Source organism: Pongo pygmaeus, chromosome 11, assembly GCF_028885625.2.
Source record: "Pongo pygmaeus isolate AG05252 chromosome 11, NHGRI_mPonPyg2-v2.0_pri, whole genome shotgun sequence".
Classification (NCBI taxonomy): domain Eukaryota; kingdom Metazoa; phylum Chordata; class Mammalia; order Primates; family Hominidae; genus Pongo; species Pongo pygmaeus.
The window spans coordinates 17,251,133-17,271,030 of NC_072384.2; the positions used below are offsets into that span (position 1 = coordinate 17,251,133).

General features: G+C 52.7%; 1 protein-coding gene across 3 annotated transcripts in view; it reads left to right on the top strand.

Moving 5' to 3' along the window:
• Positions 1 to 19,898, top strand: part of LIMS2 (LIM zinc finger domain containing 2) — a 64,561-nt gene that overhangs the window by 29,802 nt on the left and 14,861 nt on the right. For 2 of the 3 annotated variants that reach the window (XM_054477143.2, XM_054477141.2), the window contains exons 2-4: positions 15,682 to 15,841; positions 18,357 to 18,423; positions 18,712 to 18,832. In XM_054477143.2, coding sequence (XP_054333118.1) covers positions 15,686 to 15,841; positions 18,357 to 18,423; positions 18,712 to 18,832 — 344 coding nt within the window. In that variant the 5' untranslated portion in view covers positions 15,682 to 15,685. Of the gene's footprint in view, positions 1 to 1,788; positions 8,910 to 15,681; positions 15,842 to 18,356; positions 18,424 to 18,711; positions 18,833 to 19,898 lie in introns of those variants that run through there. The other variant, XM_054477140.2, reaches the window with a different exon arrangement.

Below are 19,898 nucleotides of genomic sequence, written 5' to 3' on the forward strand. Positions count from 1 at the left end.
GTGGCTCCCCACAGTTCCTTTCTCCTGGAGTTTGTTTGACGCAGCTGTGAGCGATCTGAGTGTAATGCACCCACTCCTTCAAAGGCGGCCCTGCTTCCCGCAGTGCTGGTGCCCCACAGGCTTCCCTGCCTTCCGTACACAGGGATTGGGCCGGGCCAGCCTATGAGGAACAGACATCCAACCCAGCCTTCCGAGTGGGTGAGAGTTTTCCTGTCCCAGAAGCAGTGGAGTTTCATTTCCACCTTTTCATGCTGGGTGCCCTTCCCCAAGTCCACTGTCCCTATGTGATCCCAGGCAGCTCCTCGTGCCTGGATCCTGGTTCTCTCGGGATCCCCCATGCTGCCCAGAGCCAGGCTGCTTTTGGGAAACACCCTCTCTGCTCACATACCTTCAGGGCTTCTCCCTGCCAGTTCTCCCTAGGACCTCACCAGGCAAGAGCAGAGGGAGGGCTGTGGGAAGCCACCAAAGTGACCTGGAGTGGCATGTGTGGCCATGCTGTCTGCAGATGAACCCATGGGTGCTGTGTGGAGAAAGGGAAGGAGCTGGGGAAGGAGACAGAAGGCAGCCACTAGGGAGGCCTCTCCTGGGTGGCTGAGCGGGTGGAGGAGAGGAGGCTGACTCAGGGTTCTAGGAGGTGGAGTGGATAGGACCCAACTGACTGGCTGTGAGGTGGGCCACAGAGGGTGGGGCTCGGGAGGATGCCCCTCCTGTGATGACAGGTGGGGGTGGATGGCATGCTTGGTGTGGTTGTGGAGTGCTTGAAGAGCTGTGGCAAGTCTGAGGGGGAGCTGTGGGAGGTACCTGGGCATGGAGGGGCTGAAGCCCAGGAGTAACCCAGCTGGGCAGGGAGTGAAGGCAGCCCGGAGCATGGGGTGGCACGCCGTGGGAAGAGATGGGGCTCGGCCTCAGCGGCAACCCTGGGACTTTGGAACTTACAACCACAAGATCTTTGACTATCACAGCTGAAGGGACCTCTGACATCACCATTGTTCTACAGGGAGGATATTAAGGCCACCTACCTAGGGACCCAGTTGTCCCTGGCATTCCTGGAAATGGAGCCTGGGATGTTGACACCCACGGCCACGTGAACTCAGTGGCTTGGCTGCATAAAGTGGAGCCCCACCCACCGTGTGACCGTCATGTGTGTCACGTGTGAGGCTGTCGTATGCCTGATTGTGTGCTGAGCCCATGCTTAGTACAGCGCAGAGCAGGCTGCTAGATCCCTGCACTCATATCCACCAATCTTGCCTCTCCTCCAGGTGAGGAGTGTGCCCGGTGGTCCCCTAGGCAGAAGGAGTCGGCCAAGGGGCAGCTGACTGCAGCCAGAGCACTCAGCACAGCACATGAGGCTGCAGTGGCATCAGGGGCTTAAGCAAACTGTGAAGTGGGTAACAAGTGATGTGGCTTGTGATGTGGCACCACTGAGCCTTGAGCCCCAGACTGGGCCAGGTGGGCACTGCCATGGCTCCTCACCTCCTTCCTTTTTCTTCTACTTCTGGTGCTGACTGGCCTCTTCTAGCTGGCCAGTGGCATAATAGGGATGGAAGGACTGATCTGCAGGGTGTCCAGTTCCGTGGTGTGAATGCCCCCACCTGGGTTCATTTCAAGCCACCAACATGGCGTTAACGCTTTACAGAATTCCAGAATAGTTAACAGTCAGCACTTGTGAGCTGGTAAGGGACAGCCTAGGGAGCCACTGGGGAGAGGAGCCCGGGCTTTCCATTCGCAGCGGGTCACCCTTCTTCTCTCTGTCCCTATCCGTGCTGTGCCGCATGCAGGCTTTTTTTTTTTTTTTTTTTTTTTTTTTTTTTTTTTGAGATGGAGTCTCACTCTGTCACCCAAGCTGGAGTGCAGTGGTGTGATCTCAGCTCACTGCAACCTCTGCCTCCAGGTTCAAGCAATTCTCTTGCCTCAGCCTCCCGAGTAGCTGGGACTACAGGTGCACACCACCACGACCAGCTAATTTTTTTTGTATTTTTAGTGGAGATGGGGTTTTACCGTGTTGGCAGGGTGGTCTTGATCTTCTGACCTTGTGATCCACCCACCTTGGCCTCCCAAAGTGCTGTGATTACAGGCGTGAACAACTGTGCCCAGCCTGCGTGCAGGCTTAACCATCCCTTAGGTCTTCATTTCCAGGTGGGGAAGGGGCCAAGGGAGGCACTGTCACTGTCCTCCTTGTTCTGTTTAGGTGTAGCGTGTACATTTCTGAAGGTGAATATTTACTTAGATGACTTAGCAGGATGTCCACCCTAGTGAGATACTTCCATGGGTGAATGCATATGTCTTGCTGAGATGAGGTGACTGAATACACATATGAATGTAAAACCTACCGTGTCCTCACCCATGTCCTCGGAGGAATACACAGGAAACTCATGGAGTTGTCTTCAGCCTCCCAGCGAGGAGTCTGGTGGGGGAGCTGGCTCTGGAGGACAGCCTGTTTGTGGCATCTCTGCCTCTGCCCGTCTCTGCCTCTGCCCACTGGGCTGAGGGCACGTGCCCCAGGGCCTTGGGGAGGTATCCCTGCCTCATAGCTTGGGGCCTCAGTTCCAGCCTCTAGGAAGCCATGTAGTTGCATTCTTCATTACTCATGTGTTTTTTAAAATCTGAGACACAGTTCACATATTATTACATTCACCATTTTAGATTGTAAAATTCAGTGGTTTTTAGTGCATTCACAAGGTTGTGCAACCATCACCATTAATTCCAGAACATTTTAATCATTCCTAAAAGAAACCTTGTACTCACTTGCAGAGAATCCCCATTTCCCTGTCCTCCCAGCCCTGGCCACCAGTGACCTGCCTTCTGTGTCTACAGATTTGCCTGTTCTGGACATTTCACATAAATGGAACCATGTATTATATGGCCTTTTGTGCCTGGCTTCTTTCATTTATTAATCACATATTTCCACGGTTCATCCATATATTGTAGCATGAATCAGTACTTCATTCCTTTTTCTGGGTAAATAATATTCCACTGTGCCATAGTTTGTTTCTCCATTCATCCGTCGTAGACATTTGAATTGTTTCCACTTTTTGGCTACCGTGAATAATACTGCTATGAACATTCCTATACAAGTTTTTGTGTGAACATACATTTTCTCCTTGAATATATACCCAGGACTGGAATTGCTGGCATATGGTAACTCTATGTTAAACTTTTTGAGGAATTACCAAGCTGTTTTCCAAGTAATTGAACAATTTTACATTTATTAAATTTTACACCAGGAATGTATGAAGGTTCCAATTTCCCGACATCCTTGCTGATGCTTGTTATTGTTGTCTGGTTTAGTAGGTGAGAAGTGGTGTCATATTGTGGTTTTGATTTCCATTTCCCTAATGACTAATAATGTTGAGCATCTTTTCATGTGTCTGTTGGCCACTTGTAAATCCTCTTTGGAAAAATGTCCATTCAAACTCTTTGCCCATTTTTAAATTGGGTTGTCTTTTTATTGTTGAATTGTAAGAGTTCTTTGTTTATTTGGATACTAGACACTTCTCAGACATATGATTTGTAAATTTTTTTTTTTTTTTTAAGATGGAGTCTTGCTCTGTCGCCCAGGCTGGAGTGCAGTGGTGCAATCTCAGCTCACTGCAACCTCCGCCTCCCGGGTTCAAGCGATTCTTCTGCCTCAGCCTCCCCAGTAGCTGGGACTGCAGGCATGTGCCACCATGCCTGGCTTTTTTTTTTGTATTTTTAGTAGAGATGGGGTTTCACCATGTTGGCCAGGCTGGTCTCAAACTCCTGACCTCAGGTGATCCTCCCGCTTCAGCCTCCCAAAGTGTTGGGATTACAGGCATGAGCCACCGTGCCCAGCCGATTTACAAATATTTTTTCCTTTTCTGTGGATCATCTTTTCACTTTCTTGATTGTGTCGTTTGATACACACAAGTTTTAAATTTTAATGAAATCCAATTTATTTCCTTATTCTTTAGTTGCTTGAGTTTTTGTTGTCATGTTTAGGAAACTATTGCCTAATCCTGGCTCATGAAATGAAAACATCTGTTTTCTTCTAGGAGTTTTATACTTTTAGCATGTAGCTATCCAGTTGTCCTAGCGTCATTTGTTGATAAGACTACTCTTTGCCCCATTGAATGGTCTTGGCACTCTTGTCAAAACTCAGTTGACCACAAATATATGGGATTATTTTTGGGCTCTTTTGAGACAGGATTTCACTCTTTCACCCAGGCTGGAGTGCAGTGGCAAGATCTTGGTACACTGCAGTCTCAACCTCCCTGGGCTCAGGTGATCCTCCTACCTGAGCCTCCTGAGTAGCTGGAACCACAGGTACACACCCCCACACCTGACTACTTTCTGTATTTTTTGTAGAGATGAGATTTCGCCATGTTGCCCAGGCTGGTCTTGAACTCCTGGGCTCTGCCTGCCTCAGCCTTCCAAAGTACTGGGATTATAGGCATCAGCCACTGCACCCAGACTATTTCTGGACTCTTGGTTCTGTTCTGTGGGTGTATATGTCTATCCTTACACCACTGCCTCACTTGTAATTTTTTAGTAAGTAAATTGTAATTTTTAAGTAAGTTTTTTTTGTTGTTGTTGTTGAGACGGAGTCTCACTCTGTCACCCAGGGTGGAATGCAGTGGCCTGATCTCAGCTCACTGCAACCTCCACCTCCTGGGTTCAAGCGATTCTCCTGCCTCAGCCTTCTGAGTAGGTGGGAGGGACTACAGGTATGTGCCACCACACCTGGCTAATTTTTATATTTGTAGTAGAGATGGGGTTTCGCCATGTTGGCCAGGGTAGTCTTGAACTCCTGACCTCAAGTGATCCACCTGCCTTGGCCTCCCAAAGTGCTAGGATTACAGACGTGAGCCACTGCACCTGGCCTCTTTGTTTTTTTTTAAAGTTGTTTTGATTATTCTGTGTCACTTGCATTTTCATATAAATTTTAGGAATGTGTTGTCTATTTCTTTAAAAAAGGCAGGAATTTTAATGGAAATTGTATTGAATCTATAGGTCAATTTGATGTAGTGTTGTATTGCCATCTTAACATATTAAGTTTTCCAATCCATGAACATGGGATATCTTTATTTAGGTCTTCTTTAATTTATATCAATAATGTTTTATAATTTTCAGTGAATAAGAAGTCTTGCACTTATTTTGTTAAACTTACTCCTAAGTATTTTATTCATTTTGATGCTGTCCCAAATGGGGTTGTTTTATTTCATATTCAGATTTCTCATTGCTAGTGATTCTTGTATATTGATCGTATACCTTGCAAACTTACTGAACTCATTTCTTAGCTGTAAATAGGGTTTCTTTTTTTGAGGGGAGATTCTTCAGGGTTTTCTATATGTGAGTATGTAATATGCAAATAAAAATAGTTTTACTCTGCCTTCTCAAACTAGATGTCTTTTATTTCTTTTTCTTGTCTAACTGTCCTTGATAGAATCTCCAGTGCAATGTTGAAAACAAATAGCGGACTGGAAATCCCCCTGACCTTAGGAGGAAAGCATTCATTTTCTCATCACTAAGTATGATGTTAGCTATGGGTTTTTGGTAGATGCCCCTTATCAAATTGAAGAAGTTCCCTTCTATTCCCAGTTTGTTGGGTGCTTTTATTATGAAAAGGTGTTGGATTTTGCCAAATGTGTTTTCTGCATCTATTGAGATGGTCATAGGGTGTCCTCCCTTTATTCTATTGATATGGTATATTACATTGAATTTTGGATGTGAAACCAACCGTATATTCTTGGGATAAATCCCATTTGGTTACGGTGTATAATACTTTATATAGAGTGTTAGATTTAGTTTATTGTATTTTATTGAGGACATTTGCATCTATGTGACCTTCGTGTTTTATTTTAATATCAAGATAATACTTATAGAATGAGTTGTGAAGTGTTCCCTCCTAGTCTTTCTTTTCTTTGTTTTCGAAAGATTTTGTGAAGGTTTGGTGTTTTTTGGTTTTTTTTTCTCTTTTTGAGACAAGATCTCACTCTGTCACCCAGGCTGGAGTGCAGTGGCATGATCTCAGCTCACTGCAACCTTTACCTTCCAGGTTCAAGTGATTCTCCTGCCTCAGCCTCCTGAGTAGCTGGGATTATAGGCATGTGCCACCACACTGGTGTTTTGTATGTTTGTTTGTTTGAAGGCTTGGTGTTAATTCTAGTTAAACCTTTGATATAATTCACCAGTGAAGCCATGTAGCTCTGGCTTTACTTTGTGGCAAGTGTTTTGGTTACTGTCTCAGTCTCTTTACATGTTACTGGCCTTACTCAGTGGTTTGGTTAGGCTTTGTGTCCCCACCCAAATCTCATCTTGAATTGTAATCCCTATAATCCCCATGTGTCAAGAGAGAGACTCGGTGGATGTCATTCAATCATGCTGTTCTTGTGATAGTTCTCACAAGATCTGCTGGTTTTATAAGGGGCTCATCGCCCTTCGCTTGGTGTTTCTTCCTGCCACCTTGTGAAGAAGGTGCCTTGATTCCCCTTTGCCTTCTGCCATGACTATAAGTTTCCTGAGTCCTCCCCAGCCCTGTTAAACTGTGAGTCGATTAAACCTCTTTCCTTTATAATTTACTGAGTCTCATGCAGTTCTTAATAGCAGTATGAAAATTTAGACTGATACATTTGGATTTTCTATTTCTTCTTGAGTTTGTTTTGGTAGTGTCCTTCTAGGAATCTCTCCATTTCAGGTAGGTTATTTCATTTATTGGCATACAGTTGTTCATAATATTCCATTCTGCTGCCTCCTTACTGGGAACACGAGCTATTATTTTTCAAGGCAACCATGGAGTTAGGGAGCAGGAATAAGGGACTAGGATAAGTTAAAACAACACAAACCTCACTGGTTTGTGTTTGTTTGTTTGTTTTTTTACCAAGATTCATCTGTTTTTCTTGACCAAATGTTCCTAGGGTTATTGACAACCTTTGGTGGATTTGCAGAGTTCTGAAAGAGTAGATTCTGATAATTTTTGCTAGGTTTTTCATTGCTTTTATGGAGGGATGAACTTCTGGAGGTCCTTACTCCACCACTTTTTGCTGACATCACTCTCGGTGTTTTTGCAATATCTAGAGCCAGAGCACTGACCCAAATCCCATTTTGTCATGGTGTATAATACTTTGTATAGAGTTCTAGATTCAGTTTACAGTATCTGTGGCTCCCAATCCCATCCCTGCAGCAGGACAGGCTGCAGAATGGGTGGTAAGGTTGTGCAGAGATTTGGGATTTGGGCTCAGTCAGACTCTAAGCCTCTCTCAATTTCTAGCCTTCGATGTCCGCTTTTATAGTAAATATTTGTTGAATTGATTAGTACTTGGTAAACTTGTGCTTGAACTTCATTTACAAATTATGTTGTACAAAACACTTGTGGCTGTAACCTCCTTTCCAGTGCTGTATGTGACCCTTGGGGCCCTAAATAAATGTTTCCTCCTTACAGAAAACTGTGGGTCTGCATGAGAGTCCTGGATTCTAGTGTTGAGGATTTCCACATGGATGGGCTGAGTCGGGAGTGGTGAGAGGGCCTAGGCCCTATGGCATTGACTCGTAGCTGCTGTAAGAACATTTTCTGCTTAAGTTTTCTTAAGCATTCGGCTACCTACATCAGAGAGTCAGCGGTATTCCTTATTCATTTTGGCTCCTCTGGGCTCAGCTTCTCCATGCTCTTTAGCCCCTGGGGCCACCTTTAAAAACTATTTGTTGAATTGATCAGTGTTGGGCAACTTTGGAATTGGACTACATTTACAAATTATATTGTACCCAGTGCTTGTCATCACTTGACTGCCAGGGTGCTTAATGAGTACCTCCTCCTGTTGGGACTTGCTGGGTGAGTGTGTTCCTCGGTGGTGTGTGGGCCTGGTATCTAAGTGCCAGTGAGCCCCTCCAAGGCTTTCTCCCACCCTAGTTTGGGAGGATCAGTGCCCTGCTGTCTTTAGTGAACGGCTGCCAGCTCTTGCTTTCGGAAGGCAGAAGAAGATACTGCTCAAGCTTTCTGACCTTTCTAGAAAGGTCTTTCAGGGAAACGGAATCAATGCTAAAGATTTCCATGAGTGCTCTGGATCTTTATTGTACTGTTGACCAGGCTCACCTTGGCCACAGTTTGGATGCCGACCGTGGGTGTTTATGAATCACAAGTAACTTTGCCAGTCTCTCTGGGTAAAAATGCGGGGGACGTGGTACCTTCCTGGTGGTTTCCACCAGGTCCCTCTGTGTCTGCTCCCCTGGAAGCTGGAGGATTGCCTTTTCTCTAAAATATGGACCTCTTTTGGGGTGCCTGACCATTTGTTGGCCAGATCCAGAAGATGGGCTCTGCCCTGGTCTGGGTGCCCCACGGTGATGTTTGTGACAGAGGCTCTCAGAGAAGGGAGCAAAGCAGAATGTGGGCCTGTGTGGCTCCGGTCCTCGGTTTCCTAACTGTTGGCAGGGATCCTAAAGGCGCCAGGTCCTCCCCGTGCTCCTCAGCTGACTCTGACCTCCTCAGTGTGTCCACGGGCACAGGCTTTTCTCCTGGCAGGTGGCAGCCGGAGACCTCCTGGGTGTCCTGCCGCCACTGTGGACCTCACCTCAGTGCTGTCTGGGGCCTTCCCAGACCAGTCCCCTCCCAGCGGGACCCAACCCCGCCAGCCTCAGCTTTCAGGAGCTGCCCCCGCGGCGCGAACAATATCCTTTCTATTTGGAGTTGACTCCGCTGCCCTTTGGAGATTCCAGCGCGTAACGTGAGCTCGCGACCAGCGCGGGGGAGGCGCCCACACGCCCGTCCCGTCGCGGTGTCTGGCCCCAGGCGGCCGCGCCTCCCCTCCGAGGTGGTCCCACAGCCCCTGCACCAGGCGGCCCGCGCCCGCGACCTCAAGGCGGCTGCCCCGCGCCATGGCGGCCCGGCTGGGTGCGCTGGCCGCGTCGGGGCTGTACCGGCGGCGCCAGCACCGGCAGAGCCCGCCGCCCGCCGCGGGGTAGGTGGCCAGGGGCGGGGCGGGTGGCGGGGACAATGGCCGGAAAGCTGCGGCGGCAGGGCAGGCCTTCCCTCGGAAACCCGGCCGGGGCCCTCCGACGCCGTGGGCTCTCTCCGCGGGCGTCGGATGGGCCCTGTGTTGGCGACAGGGTGGGCGCGTGCGACTTTATCTAACAGGGTTGGATGTCACCTGTGATCAGCTCTCCTGGCAGGGTGCGCCCAGGGACCTATGTTAGAGACTAGGGAGCCTGTGTAGCCCCCAGCACTGCTTTCAGACCGGGGTGATCATGCTGCACTTTATAGATAAGCAGACAGGTTCTGAGCAGAGCAGGCACCTGCTGGACTCACCAACCCCAAACATGGCTACGCTGTGATTTGAACCCAGGTTAGACTGACACCAGCAGTGGGGTTCAGGATGGTCCTCAGGGCATCTCAGAGGATGAGTTGGCTCTGGATGGGGAGGTTGGGAGGGGCACGGGGATGGTGGTGGAGCCACCTCCCCTCACTCTTGGGGTCAGGGGCATGAGGAGGAGCTCCTGGACATGTTGCCTTTGCAGTGCCGAGGGGCCAGCGGGGAAGAGAGAGCAATAGGGCTGTGACCTTGGGGTCCTTGGCATCAAAGTGACAGATGGGGACCCTGGGGAGGAGGCCAAGGCTGGGCAGAAGGGCTGGGGGGGCCAGGGAGGGAGCCAGGAACATAAGTCACAGAGGCAGGGGAGGGCCTGGAGGACCCAGGAGCAGAGGAAGGCCAGTGCCACCCAGGGCAAGCACAGCCCACTCTCAGCTCCTTGTGTGTGGTCAGGGAAGGCTCCCAGAGCGGCAATTAGAGGACTGAGCCATCAGAGATATCTTCTGCTGAGAACAGAAGAGGAAGGAGGCCACCGAGTGGAGGGCGGGAACTGCAGGCCGGCAGCACGGCCATCTGTGGAGTCCCTGCTGCACGCTGGGCTCCCGCTTGTGCTGGCACGCCAGGTCTGGTGCAGCCTGCTGTTCAGATGGGGACCCCCAGACTCAGGAGGACAAGTCACTCACCTGAGTGTGGCAGAGCTGGAACAGGCACCCTCCCTGGTCAACCTCTGGACAGCCCTGGATGAGTGTGGCATAACTGTGGTACCAGGCTGCGAGTGGCCAGGGCACTGATGGCCCCAGGGCTGTTCTGGAGAGTGATTTTCACAGTACTGATACCACAGCTGAGATGCGGGCAGGGCAGGCACGATGATGACAGGCCTGGGGCAGCCCTGAGCATGCATGCGCATGTGACTATTCACATTGTTTTTCTTTGAACTTCTGGTTCATGTCCTCTGTCAGTTCTTTGTTGTTAGTGTGACATGTTTCAGGTGTACCTGCTTAAAAGTAAAGTCACTGGAGCAAAGACATATGGCAAGGGCTTCAGAAAAAGCTCTAATTTCAGACAGGTTTCATACTGATTTGGAGTCTGTTTCTGATGGTGTCAATGCATCTTGTGTATAGCAGCCCAAGGCAGCATGTTAATTTTTTCATTTTTATTTTATTATTATTATACTTTAAGTTTTAGGGTACATGTGTACAATGTGCAGGTTTGTTCCATATGTATACATGTGCCATGTTGGTGTGCTACACCCATTAACTCATCATTTAGCATTAGGTATATCTCCTAATGCTATCCCTCCACCCCCACCCCCCACCCCACAACAGTCTCTGCTGTGTGATGTTCCCCTTCCTGTGTCCATGTGTTCTCAATGTTCAATTCCCACCTATGAGTGAGAACAGGCAGCATATTAATTTTCTAGCGTCCCCATGGTGGGCTGGCTTTGTGTACATTTTTGTTGACCTCGTGTAGCCAGGTGACCCGACACTGGCCTCTGGCTGGCTTCATGGAGGCGGGGCGGGGAGGAGGCCCAGCCATTGCCGACGGACTGAAGCTGCTCCCTGGGCTGTGCTGCAGTAGAGTCCCTCCCCGAAACCCTCTGCATCTGGAATAGTGCCTATCAGTGCGGGTGCTCAGTGAAGACTTCGTTGGATGAAGGACAGAAGCATGGGCTGTGCTTGCAGGAATGGCCTCACTGAACCCTCCCAACAACCCCTGGAGGTAGCTATTCCTGGCCCATTTTATAGACGACGAAGTTGAGGTTCAGAGTCCTGTGCTGCAGGTCACACAGACAGGAGGCGTCTGGGCCAGGGTTGCAGCCTGGTGTGCCTGGCTATAGGGGACACACCCTTGGCCTGACTGCTGCTCAGGCTGACGTGGCCTCAGCAACACTGGCTTATCTTGGGTGTGACTAGACTCCTTGTGGCTGGCCCCCGAGTCTTCCCAGATCCTTACACACTCTTCCTAGACTCAGATATCGGGGATGCTGGGATGGAGGAAGGTCTGGGGTTGTTGAAGAAACAGAATCCGGAATGCGGGATGCCAGAAGGAGATGGGGGGAACATGAGTCCAATCCTGTGTGACCCTCAGCTGGTTACTGACCCTCTCTGTACTTCAATCTCCTTATCTGGAACCAGCCTCCTCCCCTTACACAAAGGCCTGGAACAGAGCAGGCTTCTCTGATCCCACCCCAGACTCAGGGACATCTTGCAACAAATTGGCTTGTATTGGCTGTCAAGACTGAGAGCATTTTGGGGTGCTCGAGAGGGCTGAGGAAGGGCATGAGATGGTATGCTCTCCCCCAGCTCTGGGGTTTGGCTTCCAGGCTGGGTGTGCCCTAGGCAGTATGTTCTACGTGGTCCAGCTGGGGGTGGGTAGTGGTGTCTCCTGGGGGATAACTGGGCAGACTCTGTGTTCTCTATCTCGAAGGAATGTGCAAAGGAGGACATGGAATGTCCACGTCTCTGACCCTTTGACCTCTCGCAGGGACCGCAGGCAGCCTGCAGGCCTTCCCCGGGCTGGGCCATGCAGAGGGACTCTGGAAGGCTCCCAGAGTTGCTGGAAAACAACAGTTCTCTTTATCCACCGCTTTGCCCTGCCTGGCCTGGTGCTCTGTGCTGGACACGTGGGTGCCATTCATTCTTCACTTCGGCTCCTCGATGTGGCTGTTTCTCTGGTGCACCTCTTTACAGAAGAGAACATGAGGCCTAGAGAAGCGAGCACCTCTCTCCAGGTCCCAAGCTGGTGGCTGGGGCCATCAGGTGTAGAGCTGGGCAGGTGGGCCCAGGCCTCTGCCGGCCTCTCTGTGTCACACTGCCTCTCTTCCTCCCCTGCAGGAGCCAGCAAGCATGTTCTCTCATTGTGCTGAGTCTCCGTTGTCTCTACATGCTTCTGTCTGTCCCGTCTTTGCCTTTGGATCGGAATGTTCCCTCACACAGCTGCTGTTAGGGGCTCTGTTGCCTGTGACTTCAGCTGGGGCGGCCCCTCGGCACAGGAAGGTGGTGGCCACCCCCACACCCCTCCACCTATGCCAGGCTTTGTGCAAGGCCTGTCCGCCACAGGCAGCAATGATCTCACTGGAGGTGTCCAGGGACCAGCCGGGGAACTGGTTACAGACTGGCAGCCAGGTCTAACTGGAAGATGAGCGGGAAGGTAGAGGACAGCGTGTGTGGCCAGGCTGCTGTTAGGGCCCTGGCGGTGTGTCCAGCATTGGCTCCTTTTGGTGGGTTCTTGGTCTCACTGACTTCAACAATGAAGCCGTGGACCCTCACGGTGAGTGTTACAGTTCTTAAAGACTGTATGTCTGGAGTTTGATCCTTCAGATGTTCAGATATGCGTGGAGTTTCTTCCTTCTGGTGGGGTTGTGGTCTTACTGACTTCAGAAGTGAAGGCTCAGACCCTCCCAGTGAGTGTTACAGTTCTTAAAGGTGGCACGTCTGGAATCATTTGTTCCTCCAAACGATTCCTCCCAGTCGGTTCATGGTCTTGCTGGCTTCAGGATTGAAGCTGCAGACCTTTTCAGTGAGCATTACAGCTCATAAAGGTAGGGCAGACCCAAAGAGCCAGCAGCAGCAAGAGCTACTACAAAGAGCAAAAGAACAAACCTTGCACCCCAGCAAACCAAACCCCACCAGGTTGCTGCTGCGGGCTCCGTGGCCTGTGTTTATTCCCTTATTTGGCCCCACCCACATCCTGCTGATTGGTCCATTTTACAGAGTGCTGATTGGTCCACTTTACAGAGTGCTGATTGGTCTATTTTATAGAGTGCTGACTGGTCAGTTTTTACCAAGTGCTGATTGGTGTGTTTACAAACCTTTAGCAGGACACAGAGCACTGATTGGCGCATTTACAATCCTTTAGCTAGACAGAAAAGTTCTCCAAGTCCCCACCCGAACCAGAAGCCCAGCCAGCTTCCCCTTTCAGCGGGAAGCATGGTAACTGGGGAGTGCTAACTGAGGGTCTGTTTATGAAACGGGGAGGGAGGAAGGGTGGTGAAGCAGCTGGGCTAGCGGGGCAGGAATGCCCATAACCACAAGGAAAGGCACGGGTCCCAGCAGCACCTGGCCCATGGGAGTAGGGTCAGCACACCTGGAAGCCAGAGGGGGCAGGCGTGTGGGTGCAGGCCCTAAACAGCAGCTCCTGGGGCAGAGTACAGGAGCGTGGAGGGGGTGCGAGGGGTGTGTGCTCACTCACTGGGGTCTAGAGGTCTGGCTTTAAGGCGGAATCTGAAAGGCTGGGGCTGGGTGGAAGTCCTTAATTTGGCTTCGTTTTCTGGGTCCTTGGAGTGAGGAATTCCAGGCCCATAGTCATGGGATTTCCTGTTGATTTCCGACTTCTATAAGATTCCCAAGGTCTCGCTCATGGTCAGGCACTGGAACGTCCTCCCTGCCACCTTGGGTGTGTGTTTCAGAAGAGGAGGTTCACAGTGTTCTCCCGGAAGGAAACCAAGCCTGTCCTAGTGAAGCCCTGCCCAGCCCTCGAGGGTGGCTTGGGGCGGCCAGCCTCCACCCTGGTGGCCTGCCTGGTCCGCCCCGTGGAGACCAGCAGGGAGCTGGGAGGACTGAGGAGCAGCCGCTGGGTGCCAAGGCCTCCTTTCTTGTTTTCTTCCCAACTCATGTTGTCACCATCTCTGCTTCCTTGCCCCTCTGGCCTAAATGTGGGCTCACATGGTGGCTTTGGTCTCCTAAGCACCCCAGAGGGCAGGCCAAGGTGGACAGAAGCCCAGCATGCCCAGAAAGGCTCGTTGAACGGCCTTCCAGACAGCCTCTGCCACATGGGTCCCTAAGCAGAGAAGAAAGGACATCAGCCTGGGTGCCCCTTTCAAGTTTCCAGTCCATCTCCATGTGGCAGCAGCCTCCTGTGAGACCCTCTGCCCACAGCCCACGCCCAGACCCTGAGCGCAGCCCTGTCCTCCACCCCTGGGCTCATCCTGTCTAAGGCCCCTCTTCTCTGTGGTTGACACTCTTCAGGCTGGCCCTGCCCAGATTGCAGGCCGCAGAACACCCCGACAGGAGCCTCACTCACCAAGCATTTCCCTCATGATGCCGCCGCAGTGAGTGACTGCTGGGTGGGATTCATCCTGGGAGGCAGAGCAGGTGGAGAGGTATTCCCAAAGGCACTGCACTCGAGTCCTGCCACACCCCAGCTGCAACCAGGCAGACGTTACCAGCTGGTTGCATCACTCCCCAGTGAGCCTGACGATCCCTCTCTGCCCAGCCTTCCAGGAATCCACTGGAGTTGACACTTGAGACAGAACCCATGTTCTCCCTTCCTAGCAAAAGGTGTGGGGTATCCGGTTCTCTGAAGGTCGTAGAGGCAGTTGGGGTGTTTAGGACTACATCCTAACCCTGTTTTTGAGTCTAAAAGGCCCCTCCTGGCTGCGCTGAAGGGCCCTGGGGCTGGACTGATTGTGGGCCTGGCTCACTGTGGGCTTTTCCCCTGTAGTTTGCATTTCACCCCTCCCAGAAGGAAACCCACCCCTGACTCTGGGGACAGGCAGTGCCCAGCATGGATGAGATTTGCTCCCCTCACCGCACTCCCGTCTCGTCTCAAAGATTCATACTCTTGTCTTTTTTTAAATATATTTTTTATTTTGAGACAGGGTCTCGCTCTGTTGCCCAGGCTGGAGTGCAGTGGCATGGTCACAGCTCACTGCAGCCTCGGCCTCCCAGGCTCAAGCCATCCTCCTGCTTCAGCCTCCAGAGTAGCTGGGACTACAGGCTTACACCACCACACCTGGCTAATTTTTTTGTTTTTTTGTATTTTTATTAGAGATGGGTTTTTGCCATATTGCCCAGGCTGGTCTCGAACTCCTGGGCTCAAGGGATCCACCCACCTTGGCCTCCCACAGTGCTCTGGATGACAGGCTTGAGCCACTGCATGCACACCCGCCTACCCTCTTGCCTTCTCCGTGTTTGGGTGGTTATGTGTTTATTGGAGGCAGTCAGTTTGAAACTAACTCATGGTGCAGAGGATGGAACCATGGAAGACTGAGCAGTCTGGGTTCAAGTGTGGACCCCGCTCTGCTGTGTGAGCTTGGGCAAGTTACTCAACCTCTCTGAAGCTTAGGTCCCTTTTCTGGAAGAGGCCATAATAATGGTAGCTGCAGTATTGCTGTGGGGATTAAATAAGAGTGCGAATACAGAGCCGCTCACCTGTGCTGGGTGGTGGTCTGTGCGTGAGACTCTTCGGTCCCTGGAGAAGGGTAATAGGGGTCCAAGTGGGAGTTGACTGGGCCCCTGACACCCCAAGGAGTGGGCACTACAAGCACTGAGCAGCCTGGACCCTGGGTTAGAGCGATTTTCCTGATCCTGTAGAGCATCTTCACTTTTTAATACAAGGTGTGTCTGTCGCGTGCAGGCCTCCGCGTGTGCCCCATCTGCACCCCTGACCAGCTCTGACTCACCCCTCCTGTCTCTCGCCCCAGCAATATGTCGGACGCCTTGGCCAATGCCGTGTGCCAGCGCTGCCAGGCCCGCTTCGCCCCCGCCGAGCGCATTGTCAACAGCAATGGGGAGCTGTACCATGAGCAGTGCTTCGTGTGTGCCCAGTGCTTCCGGCCCTTCCCCGAGGGGCTCTTCTATGAGGTGAGGACACTACTGAGGGCTTTCTCAGACCCAGCTAGGAGTCTGCCCTCTACGAGCGGGTGGGCCGGGCTCCGTGCAGTGGTCCTGACTGGTGACAGGGCTAGGTCTGGAGCCAGCCCAGAACCAGGCTTGAGCTCCTGCACGGGCCCATCCTGCACGGGCCCATCCTTCACCTGTGAGATGTAAACCGCGCCCCAGGTGCCCTGGGTGCCAATGGAGAGCCACCTTTCACCAGCCTCCTCTGGGCAGATGCTGGGCAGGCCCTGGGGGCAGGAAGAGCCTGCCCTGGTGGTGCTTGCCCTCCATGGGGACCAGACAGCACAGCAACCGCACGGCCCACCAGCTGGTGCTGATGCCCTGGGGGTCAGGGCTCACGGGGTGGGGTGGGGTGGTGCTCAGGGAAGGTGAGGTTTGGGCACACCTGAGGGACGGGAGCCATACACGTCTCTGCAGGAAGAGCACTGAGCAGAGGGCAGAGCACATGCACAGACCCTGTGGTGGGAGAAAATGGGGTGTATGGAGAGCGGTAGGGAGGCTGGTGTGACGGAAGCCGAGGGCATGAGAGGGAGAGGGCCAGGAGCTGAGGACAGGGAGGTGGATCTTGCTTGGCCCCATGGGCCTCTACAGAGCTGTAGGCTTCCGCTCTGCGAGAGACAGGAGCCACCTCGGGGCGTGGAGCAGAGGAGTCACACTATCTGCTGACATTTGAAAAGGTGCCCTGGTCAGGCGCGGTGGCTCATGCCTGTAATCCCAGCACTTTGGGAGGCAGAGGTGGATGGATCACCTGAGGTCAGGAGTTCAAGACCAGCCTGGCCAACATGGTGAAACCCTGTCTGTACTAAAAATACAAAAAATTAGCCTGGCGTGGTGGCAGGTGCCTGTAATCCCAGCTACTCGGGAGGCTGAGGCAGGAAAATCACTTGAACCTGGGAGGCAGAGGTTTCAGTGAGCCGAGATCACGCCATTGTGCTCCAGCCTAGGGGACAGAGCAAGACTCCATCTAAAAAAAAAAAAAAGGAGGCTTGTGGCCGCTGTGCTGACAGGATGTAAGGCGGGGCAGGAACAGAGGCTGGGCCGGGAGGCTGGGGGGACCAGGAGCTGAATTAGTGCAATCACCCAGATGAAAGTGAAGGGGCCCCCACCAGCTCACAAGAGCAGTCCTTAAATCATCAACAATCTTGCAAACTGGTTGGGCAACAGAGTTATTGTTTAAAAATTAAATTATATCAATATACAATGGGATACAATTTTATTAAAAACAGAGGTAACAAATACTCAAAGCATACCACTTGCTAATTATTTTGTTTCACTTTACTATTGTCTATGCTGTTGGGGTTATTTCTGTCCATTGTGCTGGTGTGGCCACTGCACATCTCCCCTCAAGTCCACATGGATGTCATGTTGGCAGCCGGGAGTTGGCCATGACGGGAATATTCACACCATGGACACTGGCAAACACCCCACACACAGCAGGGCCTGCCTCTGCCCCCCAGAGAGCTGGCTGTTCAACATTTACCAGCACGTCACTGGTGGTTGTGGTGGTGGTGGTGGCCAGGGGTCAGATGCTGGCTCTGTTTCAAGGTAGAGCTGATGGGACTGGCTGGTGGATGGATGTGGGGCCTGTGGTCCTCCTGGCAGAGCAGGAGCTGCTGTTCCTCACGGTGCCTTCGGCCTCCTGAGAAATGCTGTCTAAGTGTAGAGGCAGCGGGAGGGGTGGGCAAAGCTCTGGGAGGGGTGGCCATATGCCCAGAACAAAGCCTCTCACACAGTAGGTGCCCAGAAGATTTTCGTTGCTGAAAGAGTTTAAGCCCTTCCTGCCTCTACAGGTCATTGGGTAGGGCTATATCCAGTTCAGTCTAATAAGACACTCATTTTAGAGAACAGGGAAAAACCAAATTAAAAAACAGAAAATACAATTGTTAGAGGAAAGCAGAGGCAGGCTTTGGCCCCGCTTGTGGCCAGCACAGGGGCCCTTGCTGGCAGCTGCCGCCTGGAGGGTGTGCATGCTGGCTCCTGCTGGCCGCAGCCCTGAGCTCTTCACACTCCCCCATGCCCAGGCCCTTCCTGCGTTCCTTTCCTCCTGTCTCCCATACCTGGGTCTTCATGGCCTCTGGGAGAGCTGGTCTACTCCCACAGAGAAGGTATAGGAAATAGGACCAAGTGACACTACACTTCAAACTGGATCTCATCCCTCCTGGCTTAAAACCCCCTCGCCCCCAGCCTGTTCTCCGGACTAACAGGGTCCAGATCCTCAGTAGACACCAGTGGCCCTTTGACAGGTGGCCTCGCCGACCTCTCCAGCTTCCACGGGGGCACCTCCCTTTGCACCCCACCATCCCAAAAGGGCCAATGTCCTCTCTGGCCAGGCCTGGGACCCACTGCTCCAGCCTCAACCTGGCATGTCCCTGTCTCAGTGCCTCATCCCCTGCTGTCAGGTCCTGACCCGACAAGGGCCTGGGCGGCTCGTGGGGTTGATGGGTGGTTTGCTTGTCCTCTCTCTGCGACCCCTTTGCAGTTTGAAGGCCGGAAGTACTGCGAACACGACTTCCAAATGCTGTTTGCTCCGTGCTGCGGATCCTGCGGTAAGGCCGGTGGTGACAGTGCACATCCTGGGCTGCCTGGGAAGTGGGCAGCAGTGGCGGGGGGCAGGGGACCGGGGGGGCACACAGAACTGGCCCAGCTCTTTCCTAACTGCCCACCTTGCCTCTCTGAGCGGCAACCCTCAGGCCCCCTACAGGCATCACCATCCCATGAGGGAGCCCATGGGCCAGGTAGAGAGCAGGTGGAGAGCTAGGTGGACGGGGCTTTGGAGGGTACAAAGAGGGGATGGGCACGCGCCCTCTGGCCAGCAGGGACCTGTCCTCTTCCAGGTGAGTTCATCATCGGCCGTGTCATCAAGGCCATGAACAACAACTGGCACCCGGGCTGCTTCCGCTGCGAGCTGTGTGATGTGGAGCTGGCTGACCTGGGCTTTGTGAAGAATGCTGGCAGGTGAGGTGGCCGCGTCGGGCCAGAGAGGACTGGGCCACAGCCCTTCACAGCACACCTGCCACCCCTCCTGTGTGCTGCCCACTTGCTGAGGGCCCAGCACGGTCCCGGTGCTGCAGCCTGCACTGATGTAGCTGCCCTCCCTCCAGGTCACCTCGGGGCGGATAGTCCAGCTCCCAGTTTACAGGGCCCCACGCTCAGCATGCTCCTGGCAGCCTCTCGGGAGCCATGAGAAATCCTCACACTCCGCTACCCCACCAGCCACCCCGTCTGCTGACCCCACCTGTCCACCTTCTCCTGCCTGTACCTGTGCAGCTCACTGTGGCTGGAGGGAGATGCCCGCATTTACTCTAAATTCAGGGCCACAGACCTCATGGGTACTCCAGAAGTTCCCACCTTCTGCGAACGCTTGGTCTCTCATCCTCCCTTCCCATATAGCATGTGGCTTTGTCTCCCACCGCCCCTGGCCCTAGCTCTGAGATCCCGTGCAGCCCTGCCTCTGTCTGTGAGCCCTGTTCATCCCCACGCTTTCTCCAGGGCTTCCTTCTCCACGCCACTCTCTCGTCCTTTCTGAAGGACTGGCCTGGGGAGCTGGGTTAAAAACACTGCCGGGCCTTCCTCCCCAGCTTCTCCCAGCACACCTGCCGCCCCTCACATGTGCTACCCTGGCCTCATCTGCCCAGGGACCCACACCTCCTCTTGACCCCTCAGCAGCCCTCAGCACAGCTGCTGAGGTGCAGAAACGGCCCCCTTCTGGCACCCGGGACCGTGAGTTCCTGTGGTTCTGCCCACCCTCACAGCTGCACCTGCTCATTCCCCTCCTCTGAGCCACCTTTCTCCCTGTCTCTCCATGGGGGCGTCGTCTGGGGCTCTGTGCCCAGCCCTCATGGCTGCCCTTGCAGACAGAATCTCAGAGCCCTAAATGGCATGTGTGTCTGGACAATTCTGGGCTCCACTTCAGGCCTCTCTCTCGCTGTCCTCAGCTGCCCACATGCCACCTCCACTTGGTGTCCACCAGGCATCCTAAACGCAATGGGGCACAAGCAGCTTGGGATTCTCCTCCACTGAC